Source organism: Paroedura picta, chromosome 2 (genome assembly GCF_049243985.1).
Source record: "Paroedura picta isolate Pp20150507F chromosome 2, Ppicta_v3.0, whole genome shotgun sequence".
NCBI classification, from domain to species: Eukaryota; Metazoa; Chordata; class Lepidosauria; order Squamata; family Gekkonidae; genus Paroedura; species Paroedura picta.
In genome coordinates this window covers 8,058,021-8,075,297 of record NC_135370.1, presented here as the reverse complement: position 1 = coordinate 8,075,297, position 17,277 = coordinate 8,058,021, and the positions used below count along the sequence as shown (strand labels likewise).

Genomic DNA, 17,277 nt, shown 5'->3' with positions numbered 1-17,277 from the left:
CTTTCCATCAGCATGAGAAGTTCCAGCTCTTCCTTTTTTTGCCCATGCTTCAGGCGTTAGTATAAAGACATCTGAATCCTTTTACTTTTGGTTCTCTATGAGCTGGCCTTGCCAGTTGGGCTGCCTCTGATCGTTTTCCTTCCATACACTCCCTATGTTGATCGTCTAGTGGCTTTAGTTTAAAGCTCTCCTGATGAATCTCCCCTGGTTCCTGCCAAACACATTCTTCCCCAGTTTCGATAAGTGCAGTCCATCAGGTGCTAGTAGGCCTTCCTCAAGAAAGCCTATCCCATGGTCCCAGAAACCAAATCTCTCCTGCCGGCACCAGCTACGCAGCCAGTGATTCACCTCCATTATCTTCCTCTCCCGACGCATTCCTCTTCCCTTGACAGGCAAGATTGAAGAGAATACCACTTGTGCCCCCATTTGATTCAGCTTCCTCCCCATATCTTGATAGTCTTTTTAAATAGGAGCGATGGTATTCAGGGACATGTCATTTGTTCCCACATGGACCATCACAAATGGGTAGCGATCCGTAGATTTGAGGAGTTTGGGCAATCGTTCTGAAACATCTTTAATTTTCGCCCCTATCTAAGATAGTTATCCATGTATTAGTAATTCAGTAAGGTTACTGTTATAATTTTGTAATCTTTCTTTTCTTTCTCTCTTTTTCCTTGATAATGCTTTCCTAAAAATTTAATAAACGCTGGTGTCTGCCAGCATTTAAAATTTATATATTATTATTTGGGGTTTTATGCCTATTTGTTTGCGAAGTAACCGGATTTTAATTATTTGTTTAAATGCTAGCTTCCTGGCTTTAACGCAGGTCGGTTTGCCTGCTATTTCTTATTCTTCGGGGATGACAGACGAATGCGTTAAACAAATATAAATACTATAAACCAAGGTCTGGCAGAACAGCAGGTGCATTTGTGTTCCATTTCATCCTCACAAAAGCCTTGTGGCAGAAGTTAGATCTGGAGCCAGTGACCGGCCCGAGGGCATCCAGCGAGGGAGAATTGAAGCCAAGGGCTCAGAGGTCAGCCACGCTTCATGCATCTGATCCTTTTGCTGGATGATTGCAAAGGTTCGCCTGTGATTGTGTTAGTTCTCTGGAAAATAATATCACAAATATCCTGTTGGACTTTAAGACTATTTTCTTACAGCACATGAGTATCTTTGACAATTTTCTGGTGACCTTTAGACTTCTTCAGAGTGTGAATAAGGAAATGTCATGTTGACAGTACGTTTAAGGAGCAACGGCACACACTGAAGTCCTTTACAGACGTTGAGTGGGAGTGGGGTTGTGCTTGGTGGGAAGAGCTGCAGTTGGCCAATTGTGATGTCAGGTCAATCTAGGGACGTTTGTCCAAAAGCTCGCTATGCGAGATCTAGATCCAGCAGTTTTGCAGGCTGTAAATTGTGTATGCCAATCATGGACTCATTGAAGCCTGTCCATATAGGTCATTGTTTGTGTGTGTTGGTCTGCCAAACAAGGATAAGTGCCACTGGGGATGCTCTGCCCATCTCCTGTCTATATATTTCACACTGGTTTAAGCATTGTTACATTCAGAATCTCTTAGCAAAATGGAGGAGGGGATAATAAAACTATGGGCAATACCAAGCTCTGAGCCATGAGGCTGAACAGCTGTGTTGCTGCTATCAGACTGTGGATTGTTCTTTAGCAGGGAGGAAGTAGCTTCCTGTAGCAGGCTGCCTGCAATTGGCTACAAGCCAGGAGCCTCCTTTGCCTGACCATTCCTCTTCCACAGAATCCTCTACCTCTACATGGTTGGCAGAGCCTGGCTGATCCACAATACCCCCACCACTTCTGGAAAGGCATATGTTACAAGCAAGAACCCATGGTGGAGCGTGAATGGGTCAGAAGAAGAACTGGTTTATTATACGCTCTGCCACCGCCAACTGGCTTATGATCTCTGGATCAAAAGAAGGTGCTTGGCCTTGACCAGGGCTAGAGCCTTCTCTGTCGTGGCCCCCATCTGGTGGAGTGAGCTCCTGGAGGAGATCAGGGCCCTGACAGATTTAAAACAGTTCTGCAGGGCCTGCAAAAGGAAGCTCTTCTACCAGGCATTAAGTTGAGGTCGACCAGAATCAATAACATCTGCAGGGCCCCTGAACCTCCCTCTCAAGAACCCATACACCTGAACCATGGACCTGTTTGAACTGTTATGAATTAGACTGTTACCTTCAGTTATGGTTGCTGTTGTTATTGTTATATTGTTACATTTATATGTCAAAGTTTTATGTATTCTTTAAGTTCCATGTGAACTGCCTTGAGCCTCAGGGGAGGGCGGTATTGTTGTTATTAGGTGCGAAGTCGTGTCCGACCCATCACGACCCCATGGACAATGATCCTCTAGGCCTTCCTATCCTCTACCATTTCCCGGAGGCCATTTAAGTTTGCACCTACTGCTTCAGTGACTCTATCCAGCCACCTCATTCTCTGTCATCCCCTTCTTCTTTCGCCCTCAATCGCTCCCAGCATTAGGCTCTTCTCCAGGGAGTCCTTCCTTCTCATGAGGTGGCCAAAGTATTTGAGTTTCATCTTCAGGATCTGGCCTTCTAAGGAGCAGTCAGGGCTGATCTCCTCTAGGACTGACCGGTTTGTTCGCCTTGCAGTCCAAGGCAGTGGTCCCCAACCTTTCTATCACCGGGGACTGCTTAACGCTTGACAATTTTACTGAGGCCCGGGTGGGGAGGGTTAGTCTTTTGCCGAGGGACGTCGTTGCCACCGCCTGAGCCCCTCCTCCACTTGCTTTCCCGCTGCTGCCCCTTCCTGCCCCTTCCTGCTGCCCTGCCTCTGAGGGGGAGCCCCAGCCATGGCAGCCACTGGAGAGCACCAAAGGTGAGCCGGTGGCAGCATGGCAGGGCAGCCCCCGAAGCAGCAGCTAGGGAGGAGGACAAGGAGGAGCCACGGACCGGTACCGACTGATCCACGGACTGGTCCCGGTCCCCGGACCGGGGGTTTGGGACCACTGGTCCAAGGGACTCGCAAGAATCTTCTCCAGCAGAGGGCGGTATACAAATATAATAAATAAATAAATGTCCCACTTTTCACCACCCATAGGGTGCCAAAGCAACATATGAACATCGTTCCCTTCTTACCCCCACAATGGAAACCCTGTGAGGTTGGTGAGGCTGAGAGAGCTCTGAGATAACTGGGAGTGGCCCAAGGTCATCCAGCTGGCTGCATGTGGAGGAGGAGTGGGGGATCGAACCTGTTTCTTCATGTTAGAGTCCACTGCTCTTAACCCCACACTGACTCTATGAGGTTGTTAAATATTTAGTCTGAATCCTGCTCTCTTTTGGCCAGCCTAAGAATGGCACCCTCTGGCTACCGCCTCCTCCGCAGTGTCTTGTGGAATTGGTTTCCAGTAATAATGAAGAAAATCAATCTTTTAAGATGGACTTTAGGGAATTCATCAGCCCCTTTCCAATAATTCTCTGATTCAATTTGCGCTTTCAGCTCTAACAAGTCTTTAATGCAATTTTCTCTTTTAATTTTATGCCTGAGAATCTTCATCAGAAGCCGAAAACAATATAATACTTTCACAGCAAATTACACGTTCAAACAGTATAAAAATTATCTTCCTAATCCTTCTTTACAATAATTAGGAAAAGTCTCTTTTTCCTATTTCACATCATGGAAGGGGACAGAGATCACAAACAATACATTGTTAAATCTCATCACTCCCTCTTGTTAAATCCTAATTATAAAATCAATAATTCTGAGGTTTATATTTCAGGGTCACAAATGATAATAAATCTGACAATATTCTGCCGTATGTTGATATTTTGGAGTATGTTTCTCTGAGGCCCATTATGCACGGAGTGGAAGGTCTGCATTCGGGGTGGAATGGCGGTGGCTAAAATCACCAATTATGCATGCTGCAGGCAGCAACCGGGCGCAGAGTCAATGTATACCTGCTGAAAAAGCCGCGTTAGCGAGATGCGGAAGAAACTGGAGCTTCCCGGAACCAGGCCGCAACCAGAAGCAGCTCTGGAGTAGCCGCGTGCATAATCGGATACTCTGGGTTTTACCGCCGTTGCATTCCGTCCCGTGCGTAAGCGGTTGCTTCGCTTCTTCCTCCTCCGCGTTCTCCATGCCGCCGTTTCAGCGGCTGTGCATAATAGGCCTGAGAGGCACATTCAGATACATGAAAAGTGTAATCTGTAGTATCTCTTGCAGAATTTGCTAATTCTGAAACATGCCAGAGCCTCTGCTGTCATTGGCTTCTGCAGGAACTTTCTTAGCAAGGAATAGTGATGGACAGAACCATGAACTGATACAAAATGGGAGGTTGGTTCACGAACTGCACTGGTTTCTAACAGTTTGTGTCTTCTACTTTCTGCTTGTAGCCACTTTTGGTGGGGAGCAGAAAACAGGGGTTTAAATCACGCTGAGCCTTTTATATCCCTACTTTCTACTCAGTCAGACTCATACAGAGTTGGAAGAGACCACAAAGGGACATCCAGTCCAGCACCCACCTTCTTGGGGACTTAAAAATCACACTCAACAGGTGCTCCTCAAATCTCCACCTAAAAACTTCCAGTGAAGGAGATTCCACCAACCTCCGAGGCAACATATTCCATCTATGAACAGCTCTCACCATCAGAAAATGCTTTCTAATATTTTAGTGGAACTTCCTTTCCTGTAATTTGAACCCATTGCTTCCTAGTCCTGGCTTCTTAAGCTGTATTACACAAGCTGGCTCCTTCTTCAACATGTCTAGCTTTTACGTAGTTAAACACAACTGTCCTATCATCCCCTGCCCTCCTCTTCTCCAAGCTCCAGTTTGTGGATTTTGGTTTGCAAAAGAACTGGCCAATTCTTTCTTCTGAACTTATGAGCTAGAAGAGGAATATACATTCATCCCTTCATTAGAACAGCCTCAGTAGCAACCAAGCAAGGCTCAAGGTCAACTTGTGAGTGTGATTTTTGTCTCTTTTAACCAATTATATACGAAATGGGAACTTAAAACCCTGAATTTACATGCATGCCACTGGGAGCCAAATTTTGACACTTCTCTACAGAATTGTTCTAGTCATGAGGGAACGCTGTGTGTGTGTGTGTGCACGCGCGAACATGCGTCCATGTGCATGCGCGCAGGGTGGGGTTTGGATATAGACAGAAGGATGCTTCAATGCTTTCATTCTTCTTCGTCCATTATTACAGGCCTCTTGCCACCTTTTCAGCCGCTGCTTTGAATACAACGGCACGCTTTCATTTAAGCTAGGATTGCCGAGAAGAGATGAATTTGTTTGATGTCGCAGCCACAATATCAGTCTCTGAGCTTCTCGGAACGGTAAATTAAATCTGAAGAGAGTGACGGGAGCTGGTCCATCAACACATGTGGATGTAGGGACAGCAAAGAGAAGGAGAGCTGTGGCAGGCCCAAGCGCTTTAGTCTTTGATGGAAACGCACAAACCATTTCCTTCCTGCTTGCCGTTGTTTTGGTCCATCACTTTAGTCCATTTTCACCTTGCTAAGGGATTCTGAATGGACCTTCCTACTCTTGACACCTAATTAATCTCTCACAAGCCTGTTCCTGCAGCTTCTCTCTCTGCAGTTTCCCTCATCACGTCTGCCTTCCTTGTGATATATATTTCTGTCTCTTTCCCTGAAAATGCAGCTTTCAAGTTCTCTGCTGGGGGTGGGTGTGAATCAATATATCCTTGTTACTCTAATACATAGGAATCTATTTTGTGGTGGCTTCCACATAGAGATTTTCCCCCGCATGGAAAGCAGGAATGTTCAGGGGAATTGGGCTCTGAATAGGCAGCGTTGAATAGGAATGTTTTCTCAATGCCCGTCCTGTCTTCTTTTGATGATTGAGATTTGCTGTTTCAAGTAACCGTCTAACAACCCCCTCCCTTCATTGTGCTGTTGAAGGGTCATGTCACCTGCAGGGTGTGGCAATTGTTGTTGTTGTTGTTGTTGTTATTTTCGATTTATTACCCACCACTCCCTTACGGCTCGTGGCGGATTATAGTGTCTTAAAACACTAACTGTCAGGAACTTCTTTGTTGCCCTCCTCTGGACACGTTCCAGTTTGTCTACATCCCTCTTCAACTGTGGTGCCCAAAACTGAACACAGGACTCCAAGTGAAGCCGAACCAGAGCAGAGTAAAGCAGATCACCACCCGTGATCTGGACATGATACTCCGTTTGATACAGCCCCAAATCCCATTTGCCTTTTAAGCCACCGAGTCACACTGCTGACTCATGTTCAATGTATGGTCTACTAAGACTCCTAGATCCTTTTCGCACATGCTACTGCCAAGACAAGTCTCCCACATCTTATATTGGTGTAAATGGTTTTTCCTATCTAAAAGCAGAACTTTACATTGTCCCTATTGAACTTCATTTTATTCAGTTTAGTCCAATTCTTGAGCCTATCAAGATCATCCCATATTCTGATTTGGTCTTCTGTTCTCTTTCCTGTATTCTGATTTGGTCTTCTGTTAAGGTGTATTAAATGGTCCAGCAGCTACTGAATATGTTGAGGCATCTCCCATTTCACGTCTTTCTGTGGAATCATTTTATTTTCACAGCATCATCGTAGTGGGCACAAGCGACTGATTCAACATATGGAAGCAAACTTCCATTTGCAGGACTGGCAGTAGTGATCTGTATCTGGGTACGAGGCAAAGCCCTATTGGGTTGACGTGCTGTACTTCTTGTTACCACTCCTGTGTTTCCTTCCATTAATAATTATTCTAAAATTATTCTAAAAGGACAACTGCTTTGTATCAGTCACTGTGTTCTTTTACAGCGAGAGATGCAGATACACCTTGCGTGGCCATAAGGACTCTGTCAACAGCATTGAGTTTCTTCCTTTCTCTAACATCATCCTCACCAGCTCTGCAGACAAGACTCTGTCTCTGTGGGATGCCAGAACGGTAAGCAAGTTTTCTTTCTTTGGGGACCTGATGAATTTATTCAGCTTGTGGTTGTCATTTGAGGAACAAGGAGGTTTAAAGACAGTTGCAGTAATAAGAACCAAGTAGATGAGATGAAGGCTTGATGCCTAAAGGGAAGTAGGAGGAAATGGAGGATATGCCTGAATTTAAGAAGCTGACTTTTCTATTTGGATACTGATTTATGCATTCAGGCTATGGGATCTTACACAAACATTCTGGATTGTTTGCAGAATTGCTTGTATTTGCACAGGTGGATTGTGTGGTGGTACAAAAGCAATTCTGCAAGTTCTAGGACCCTAGCCAAAGATGAGGGGCTCAAATACTCTCCCTCAAGGAAGCATTTCGCATCTCTGTATATGCCTCCCTCCAAGGACAGAACAAGTGGCTTTCCACTCCTGTGACCCCCCCATACTGGTAGCAGCTGCAGCTGTCCTATTTCCCCCCTTTCTTCTTCTAATATAGAGCATTCCTGCTCAATTGTCATGTAAGTCCCTTCTCAGGCCTTCGCTTTTGGCTGATGTACAATATGGAGTGCTCTTCTCACTTTAGAATTGCATTTTCTTGTTCCGCATAGGAAAACCCAGCTGCCAAAGCACATTGAAAGTGGATTATCCTATGTGTGTGGAATGGGCCCTGGTCATACATCACATTCAGTCCTTTAAGGCACAAACATTAAATAACAGACTGATTCTGCACAAGGAATATGCTCCTGTACAGCCTCTGGTTGCTGGCGGGTTTTAGAGATTCCTCCACATGACATTGTCTGCATCCAGAGGCTGTCCAGGGGCTGGCTCAAATTTTGGCCAGATTTGCCTTGAGAGGAGGGAAATCTCAAAAACTGAATTTTCCACTTGTTATCTCCCTTATATCAGGGAGCAATCAGGGGCAAGCCATCTGTCTGTCTGTCTGTCTGTCTGTCTGTCTGTCTGTCTGTCTAGCTAGCTATTCAGCTATCTAGCTATCTAGCTATCTAATGTTAAAGTAAAATTTTCCCTAAAATGTCCACAATCCTTTTTGGGATTGGGCAGGCAAAACAAAGTCCCGTTTGTGTTTTCTGGCGGATGTGAATGAATGGGGAAAGGGGGGGGGGAAGTGATGAAGCAGCCCTCTCCCAATCCGCTAGGCACCCGTGCTCTTTGTTTTTAAGCCTACTGTTTACACACAATCACTCTTTGGGGGCCAGTTACCATTTCCAGCTTCTCACAACTCTGAGTCTGAAGACAGAAGGCAGGTAATAAATGCTGCTATTATTATTATTATTAGTAGTAGTAGTAGTAGTAGTAGTAGCAGCAGCAGCAGCAGTAGTAACTATAGGATAGAATCTCAAGCTGTACAGTATATTGTAATCCTCTGTTCGATCTATTGATAACCTTTTTGAACATTAACATTTTGTTTAACCAGTAGATCTGGTGAGATTGATGAGGTCTCCTCTGTGTGTGTGTGTGTGTTTTTTTTTTTTTGCACGGGTCTTCAACTCAGCCGGTGTTCCTCCCCCTCCCCCTTCCTAGGGCTAATAGTGGCATGGGTGGTGGTGTTTTCAATTCAGAAAGCTGCATGGGGTTGGAAGGCTTGAGCCCCTTTTCCCCGAGTGCCATAGGACTGATTAAAATCAAAGCCTCGTTTGGTAGCCGGAGCCCTTCCAAAAATGCCAAGCAAATCCACTGCTGGATCTCTTGGCTGAAACTTGTGTATCTGCCCTTATACTAAAAAAAAAAAAGAAGAAAAAAGCACCATGAGATAAGATGAGACAAACGGGGATGGAAAAATTGCAGCTCCCTTTGGGAAGGTCTCATTTTTCTTAAAAGGAACAGCCTTCATATCTCATGACCCTAATAAGTTCTGGGTCATTTCACCCTGGAGGAGAATATATCGCTCTTGGCCTTGCCTGGACAAAGGCATCTTTCTTTCTTACTTCTGTTCAACTTCACTCACTGTGCTTCTTTTTGTTAATGAATACATACACACAATAGCAACAGGATTGCTCTCTTAGAGCCAGCCAGCTTCACCATCTTGGTAATGATAAGGTTTTGATCCCAGTGACGCAGAGCTGATATAAAAATAACCACATCACAAAAACCTTGCAAGAACAAGTCCGATGGAGAATACGGGCTACGGATCCAGAGAAGGTCTCCTTTGAATAGGCAGCGGAGATGCAGGCGTAGAAGGAATCCTGCTGATCCTGCATTGAGCTGGGGGTTGGACTAGATGGCCTGTATGGCCCCTTCCAGCTCTATGATTCTGTGATTCTGTGAATTGCAAAGTATGCTAAGGCTGTGTTCTGACCAGCGGAGCCGAAGGTTTCAAAACGAGGTGCATTTCAGGTCAGATCAGGCTGTAGCCATCTTTATTTCCTGTCAGTTTAAACCTGTGAAGTTACAGAACTCTCAGGCAAACGGGAACTCAGTAGCTACGAAAGGGATGAAGAAACTCCTTTATCCACAGTGCAATCAGCAACTGATTCTCAAAATGAGTAACCTAGGTTAATAATTGAAATATTAGGTCCTATCGTGTTAAGGGACGAACCAGTTCAGTTTAATGGGGTTTATTCGCCTTCTCCTCTCCTGCCACCCTGTGCCTCTGGGGAAGGACAGGGTAGAAATGTAAATATAAATAAATGAATCTGACCCGACCGTTAAGATCTCCTTCCCAAGCATGCTGTCTGTGCTCCCGTCTGAGATGCTGCCCTGCGTGGGGACAAGAGACAGGGCTTTTTCGGTGGTGGCGCATCTGTCAGTCAATTTATTACGGTCCTCGACCAGGACAAAAATAGTAGCAGTAGCCGTGACAATATCAGTCGTAGTTCACAATATGAAATATACACTCAAAATTCAGAAACATGTACATAATATATAAGCAACATTTTAGAATTAGTAAAATTTATATATAAAAATTCCAGATGGTCAAATTTCATTCATCCTAAACTTTAGTTGCCGTGTACAGAGTTTCTCATCTTTCAAACCTGTGAGAATCCTCACAGGAATATCTTGGAGGCCCACATCCAGCCTCAACTGAGGCAATTGCATTGGTGTTCCAGATCTTATGTTCAACTTCTTGGTACTGATCTTTAAGGCCCTCCGTGGTCTGGGCCCTGCATACCTGAGGGACCACCTGTCCCCCTGTGCCCCCCGCAGGGTGCTTTGCTCTGCAGGCACAAATAAACTGACAATTCCTGGCTCTTGCAAAGTTCACCTGGCCTTGACAAGGGCCAGGGCCTTTTCTCCGTCCTGGCTCCCACCTGGTGGAACAAGCTCCCAGAGGAGATCAGGGCCCTAACAGTTCTAGAATAATTCTGCAGGGCCTGCAAAAGGGAGCTCTTCCGCCAGGCATTTGGTTCGGGTCGACCGGAATCAATAACTTCCATTGGGCCCCTGAATCTCCCTCCCATAAATTTTAACACCTGAACTGACCAACCATGAATCCGTCCATATTCTACAGTTACGAATTCGCTGTTCTCGCTGTTTACTATTGTTCTATTGCTATTTTATGGTTATTTACTAGGGGGAAAGTCCTTTGTATCCAAGGATACAACGGGCGCTAGAGCTTCGCAGTGGGAAGAGGAAGGGGAGGAGTTGTCCAGTCTTTAAGGGCATGGGGTTGAATGTGTGTGTTGTGTGGGAGGTTATGATGGCATGGTGGAAATGAGGGCATGGGTGTGGAGATATGGGTGTCAAGAACCTGTGGTTTGGAATGTTCATTCAGTGTGGGAGAGGACTGACCTTTGGGAATTGTGGCGCAGTGGTTACAGATGAGCTTTCCAGAGCCATGTCCTCAGATATGTGACGGGAAAATCAGACTGGAGACTCTTCTTAGGGGAAGATTACATGGCAACCAATTCCCCCCAGTTCTGCGTCATTTCCCTTCTTGTGTGAAATAGGCCACATTCACCAAAAAGCCCCTCTGCCCTAATACACACGGGGTAGTCACAGTACACAGGTGTCCACGCTGTTCCTTCTGTCTCCCATGTTTTCACTGTTGGTAAAATGTTATGTGCCCACATGCTTCTTTCATGGTTGCTCCTTAGAAGGAGAACGAATTTTTGTACCCTGTTGTTTACTACTCAAAGGAGTCTCAAAGCGGTTTACAAACACCTTTTCCATTCGTCTCCCCACAATAATCAATCTGTGAGGTATGTGGGGCTGTGAGAGGTCTGAGAGAACTGGGAATGGGCTGCAGTGACCCAGCAGGCCTCAGGTGTCTCAAAGGATTTTCCAATCGTCTTCCCTTTCTCTCCCCATAGCAGACTCCCCATGAAGGAGGTGGGGTAGAGAGCCTCACATGGAAGCTGGCAACCCTAAGAGGAAGATTCTCTTGTGCACATCAGTCTTGACCTTAGTAAGGTTTTTTATACTGTTTTTTTATTTGCCAGGCCAAGGTTGAAAAAGTTATTCAGTTCCCATGTGTCTCCAGCCATTTACTTGTTCACTATTTACAGTTTCAGGCTGTAAATATTTATTTGGATCTTCCTGTATTTTCCAGACTCACAGGACTGATGCTGGTGTGCCTGTCTGCGCACCAGAACACAAACAATTGCTGGTAAGGGCTGGCCATAGGCAATAGCCCAGGAGGGACACACCTGCACCACTCCCTCCCAACTGCACGCAACAATGGCTCCTATGAAGGCTGGACTCTGAGGCATTGTACGATTTTGAAGTCCCATCTACAAACCTCCAGGAAAATTTCTAACCCAGGGGTAGCCAACCTCCAGGTGGGGCCTGGAGAGCTCCTGGAATTACAGCCCACCTGCAGAGTATAAAGATCAGCTCCCCAGGCAGAAAGGGTTAGTTTGGACAGGGTTGTGGTAGAGAAGAAACATTTAAGGCCTCCCACACAGGTTGTTGTTGAATTGAAAGACTTGAGGCCTACTGCACAGGGTTGTTGTGCAGATCATAGAATCATAGAATCATAGAGTTGGAAGGGGCCATACAGGCCATCTAGTCCAACCCCCTGCTCAACGCAGGATTAGCCCTAAGCATCCTAAAGCATCCAAGAAAAGTGTGCATCCAACCTTTGCTTGAAGACTTCCAGTGAGGGGGCACTCACCACCTCCTTAGGCAGCCTATTCCACTGCTGAACGACTCTGACTGAGAAAAACTTTTTCCTGATATCTAGCCTATATCGTTGTACTTGAAGTTTAAACCCATTACTGCGTGTCCTTTCCTCTGCAGCCAGCAGAAACAGCATCCTGCCCTCCTCCAAGTGACAACCTTTCAAATACTTAAAGAGGGCTATCATGTCCCCTCTCAACCTCCTTTTCTCCAGGCTGAACATTCCCAAGTCCCTCAACCTATCTTCATAGGGCTTGGTCCCTTGGCCCCAGATCATCTTCATCACTCTCCTCTGTACCCTTTCAATTTTATCTACGTCCTTCTTGAAGTGAGGCCTCCAGAACTGCACACAGTACTCCAGGTGTGGTCTGACCAGTGCCGTATACAATGGGACTATGACATCTTGTGATTTTGATGTGATGCCTCTGTTGATACAGCCCAAAATGGCATTTGCCTTTTTTACCGCTGCATCACACTGCCTGCTCATGTTTAGTTTACAATCCACAAGTACCCCAAGGTCTCGTTCACACACAGTGCTACCTAGAAGCGTATCCCCCATCCAGTAGGCATGCTTTTCATTTTTCTGACCCAGATGCAGAACTTTACACTTATCTTTATTAAATTGCATCTTGTTCTCATTTGCCCATTTTTCCATTGTGTTCAGATCTCGTTGAACTCTGTCTCTATCTTCCGGAGTATTTGCCAGTCCTCCCAATTTGGTGTCATCTGCAAACTTGATGAGTAGTCCCTCATGAGTAGTCCCTCATGAGTAGATGAAACAGGAGACAAAAGAGCCAGTTTCGGCTGCTTTGCAGCAGGCCTGGAGGGAGGGAGGGAGGTGGAGGGAGCCTCTGACAGGCCCTGACTGAGGGGAAGGAGGCCTCCTGCCAGCTCTGTCAGGGTTCTGAGGCCATTTGCAGTTGGACATGACAGTTAGGACAGCCTTGGGGCGAAAAGGGCTGGCACAGCCTGTCCAAGCCTCTGTTCTCCCCCCCCCCTGGCAGCCCTACTGACCTCCTCTCCCTGCGGTGGTCAGGGGCAGACTGGCAGCCAGACTGGGCTGGGTGAATGGAATTTTGGTCTGTCCTGGTGAGGGGCCAATTGGAAGGTGCTTTGTGCCTTCCGATTTGCCCCTCCGCTTGTCAGTCCGGGGCCAAGGGGCCAATTGCTGCCCCCCCCCATCATAGACTGAGCCCACACCTTACTGTTTTATTAAGAGGGACAGATGGTTACTATTTCTCTGCACTGTTCCTCTGTGTCTCATGTGAACCGCCCTGAGCCTTAGGGGAGGTCTGTATAGAAATGTAATAATAAATAAATTAGATAAAAATAAACAAAAGGGCAGCGTGCAGATTTTGTACATTGATAAATGAAAAAATAAAATGTTCCATATGGTCAGTATTCCTGGCTGTCTGCCACTCCTTGAACAGATCAATACTCTTTACTGGTATTGTGTTGCTCTGTACATGGATGTAAAGTGGTAAGTAAAGTTTGCAGTCTCAGGAGAGGAGTTGTGCAGCTTTTCTAGATAAATAAAGAAAGGTGCAAAAGGATTGTAGTCTAAGCCTGTGAGTCAGCCGTTTATAAGATGAGAGTTGTATTTAGCATGGGGGAAAAGCCACCTCATTTTACCCCCAAGATGAAAGCTAACACGTTACATCCTGTAAAACACCGTAAATGAATATGTGTTTGTAAAATCCCTTAAATCTGCAGGATCATATGATGAAGGGCCTCAAAGACAGGAATTCAGGTGTGTGCTATAAACAGAGGTATTTAAAAGTCAACGCCAGGGATAAGCTCAGTCAGTGGTGTGAATCTTCTTTTGTTGTCTCAAAATTAGGAAGGATGTGTGGAGGATGAAGAAAAGTTGCACTGCAGATTGGGTTCTTTTTTAAAATATTGAAATTAATTAGGGACCAAAAACTGATTTCATTTTGAAGAATGCTCTTAGTTAAAGACAACTAAAGAGGGACTTAAGGCCATTTGAAATGACAGACAGGCCTACCTTTGTCTTTGACCCAGAAACTGCAATTGGTACAAAATGTGCCTGTGAGAGTCCTCCCTCGGTTATCTTGGAGGGCCCATATCCAGCCGGTACTACCCATCTGAGGGACCGCTTGTCTGCTTATGGCCCCTGCAAGGCTCTTTGCTCTGTGGGTATGAATTTGCTGTTGTCCCAGACTTCCAAGACATTCACCCGGCCTCAACCAGGGCCAGGGCCTTTTTGGCCCTGGCCCCAGCCTGGTGGAATGAGCTCCCAGGAGAGCTGAGAGCCCTGACTGAGTTTTCAGTTTTCTGCAGGGCCTGCAAGACAGAGCTCTTCTGCCAGGTGTTTGGTTGAGACCCTGGAGGGAGGGGTAATCAGAGTTATCAACTGTGGGTTCCGCCTAAGTTATGTGTTGAGATCAACCCCAGGGTTTATACCATCTAGGGCAGGGGTAGTCAACCTGTGGTCCTCCAGATGCCCATGAACTACAATTCCCATGAGCCCCTGCCATCAAATGCTGATCTAGGGACACTGTATTGATCCCTAGGCTGGAATAGCAGAGCTGGGCCTGAGAGATTTAGTAAAGTCTATGCTGCCATTTGTTGATTACTGTTTTTATAATTTTTATTCTTTTTGCAGCCTTTTGGACAAAGAGTTGGATGGTGTTTGTTTTAACTTCTCTTTTGGGGGGATGATTGAGCATACACAGTTTTAACTACCTTTCTGAAATATGGTTTCTCGACTGCTTTTATAATTTTTATTCTTTTTGCAGTCTTTTGGACAAAGAGATGGATGGTGTTTGTTTTAACTTCTCTTTTGGGGGGATGATTGAGCATACACAGTTTTAACTACCTTTCTGAAATATGGTTTCTCGACTGATTGTTTCCTGAATTTTTTTTTTTGCAGCCATCTCCGCCCTTTCCTATAAAGGAGCGCACCAAATGATCCATCTGCACACTGCTCTCAAAATGACTTAAATTAAGCTGTGCTAGAACTCGCCGATCTCTTTAGTTTGTCACTGGATTTATATTGGAAACGACCTCTTCAGGCTTCATTTCTAGCCATCTTCTTTCGGCCCTTAATTGCTTACCTTTAATTGTTGCATTAGAAACTTCCAGGAAAGCAGCCAGCTTCATAATCAATAATTTAATTAGAACCTTGGGGTCAGGAAGACGATGGAAATGTTGGTTTGCAGGCATCCTTTCCAGGAATTATTGTTGCACTTGGTTCCTGTCAACACCCCCTTTCAAGCTGTTTATTCCGTTGGCCATCACTACATTCTCTGGCAGCAAATCCCACATTTTAATCATTCTCTGTGAATAGAAGTATTTCCTTTTGTGTGTTCTGAACCTATCACCCATCATAGAATCATAGAGTTGGAAGGGCCCTCATGGGTCATTTAGTCCAACCCCCTGCACTATGCAGGACATGCACATCCCTATTGCTCATCCACTGTAACCTGCCACCCCCTTGAACCTTCACAGAATCAGCCTCTCTGTCAGATGGCTCTCAAGCCTCTGTTTAGAAATTTCCAAAGATGGAGAACCCACCACCTCCCAAGGAAGCCTGTTCCACTGAGAAACCGCTCTATCAAGAACCTCTTCCGGATGTTTAGACGGAATCTCTTTTGAATTAATTTTATCCCATTGGTTCTTTTCCATCCCTCCGGGGCAAGAGAGAACAACTCTGCTCCATCCTCTGTATCAGGGGTAGTCAACCTGTGGTCCTCCAGATGTTCATGGACTACAATTCCCATGAGCCCCTGTCCATGGACATCTGGAGGACCACAAGTTGACTACTCCTGCTCTATATGACAGTTTCATCAGATGCCCTCCAGTTCTAATATTTTGGGAGAAGGAGAAAAGGTCCTCTTTGTCCACTGTCTCTACCCCAGGCACAATTTTATAACTACTATCATGTTCTGACCCCCCACCCTTAGTCTTCTCTTTGCTAAGCTGAACATTCCCAGGTTCTTCAGCCTTTCTTCATAGGGAAGGTGCTCCAACACCCTTATCAACCTCAGCTGTAGTTTTTCCAGTGTGGTATAGTGTTTAGAGATGGGTGGCCTCTAATCTTGAGAACTGAGTTTGATTCCCCATCCCTCCACGTGCAGCCAGCTGGGTGACCGTGGGCCAGTCACAGTTCTCTTAGAGCTGTTCTTGTAGAGCAGTTCTCTCAGAGCTCTCTCATTCCCCCCTACATGGGGGGGGGGGAATGAGAGTGTCTGTTGTGGGAAGAGGAAGAGAAAACATGTTTGTAAGGTGCTTAGGGACTCCTTCAGACAGTGAAAAGCAGGGTATAGAAAGCCAGGTCTCCCTCTCCCTCTTCTCCCTCTCCTCCTACTCCTCCTTCTCTTTCCCCGTTCCCCAGCTCTACAATGTCCTTTTTGAAATACAGTCCTCTTGTTCAAGGAGGACAGTTTGATAATTGGCCACCTTTTGGCATGAGGGGCAAGGATCCTCTTCTCAGGCAGTAGTTTTCAGAACCCCAAATACTTCATCATCATTGCTCAGAGAGACTGTGAGGAAACAGGATTCCTGCCCACGTGACAGCAAAAAAGTGACATCACTGTTTTTAGTGTCTGGCTTCCCTGTGCAGTCCGTGTCTTTCTTGACACCGGGAATTATTCTGCTTCTCTCTTGGTACCACGGGACACATTCCTCCAGTCTGGGGGAAACTCTGAATTAATATTTAATTTGTCCCTTGCATCAAGCCAAGGGAAGGGCAGGGTACAAATAAAAAATATTAGTAGTAGTAGTGGTTGTCATAAAACACAGAGCTCTTAAGGTACAGTTCAGCCTTTTGCATCTCTATTATCAAGGGGGACTGGTGGTCTTACCTATGCTCCAAAAGGGGTGATTAACAGCTGCCCCCTTTCCTTACCCACTCTTGCATGTGTCACAGAACAAGGCACAATGAGAATCACAGAAATCAAGCTATTCACAATCAAAGTAAGTCCAAGAGAAAAACAAACAGTGTGCACCATAACTAAACTCAACTGACTGAAGGACAAAATAAACCAGTGATAAAACTACAACCCTTTACCCTTCCATAACCTAAACCAGTGGTCCCCAACCTGCGGGCCGCGGCCTGGTGCCGGGCCGCGAAGGCCATGGTGCCGGGCCGTGGCTCCCTCTCCCCGCCCCCCCCCCGCAGTAAAAAACTTTCCAGGCCGCAAGCTTGCGGCCCGGGAAGCTTCTTACTGCGGGAGGGCGGGGAGAGGGAATCAGGGCCGGGCTGTGCCCATGCGGGTGCAGCCCGATGCCCTGCCGGTCCCCAACCTCAGAAAGGTTGGGGACCAC

General features: G+C 46.0%; 1 protein-coding gene across 4 annotated transcripts in view; it reads left to right on the top strand.

The window, feature by feature from the left end:
* SPAG16 (sperm associated antigen 16) overlaps positions 1–17,277 on the top strand; it is a 477,747-nt gene that overhangs the window by 283,914 nt on the left and 176,556 nt on the right. For all 4 annotated transcript variants that reach the window (XM_077319325.1, XM_077319327.1, XM_077319328.1 and 1 more), the window contains exon 13: positions 6,796–6,922. In XM_077319325.1, the coding sequence (XP_077175440.1) occupies positions 6,796–6,922 (127 nt within the window). The remainder of the gene's footprint in view (positions 1–6,795; positions 6,923–17,277) is intronic.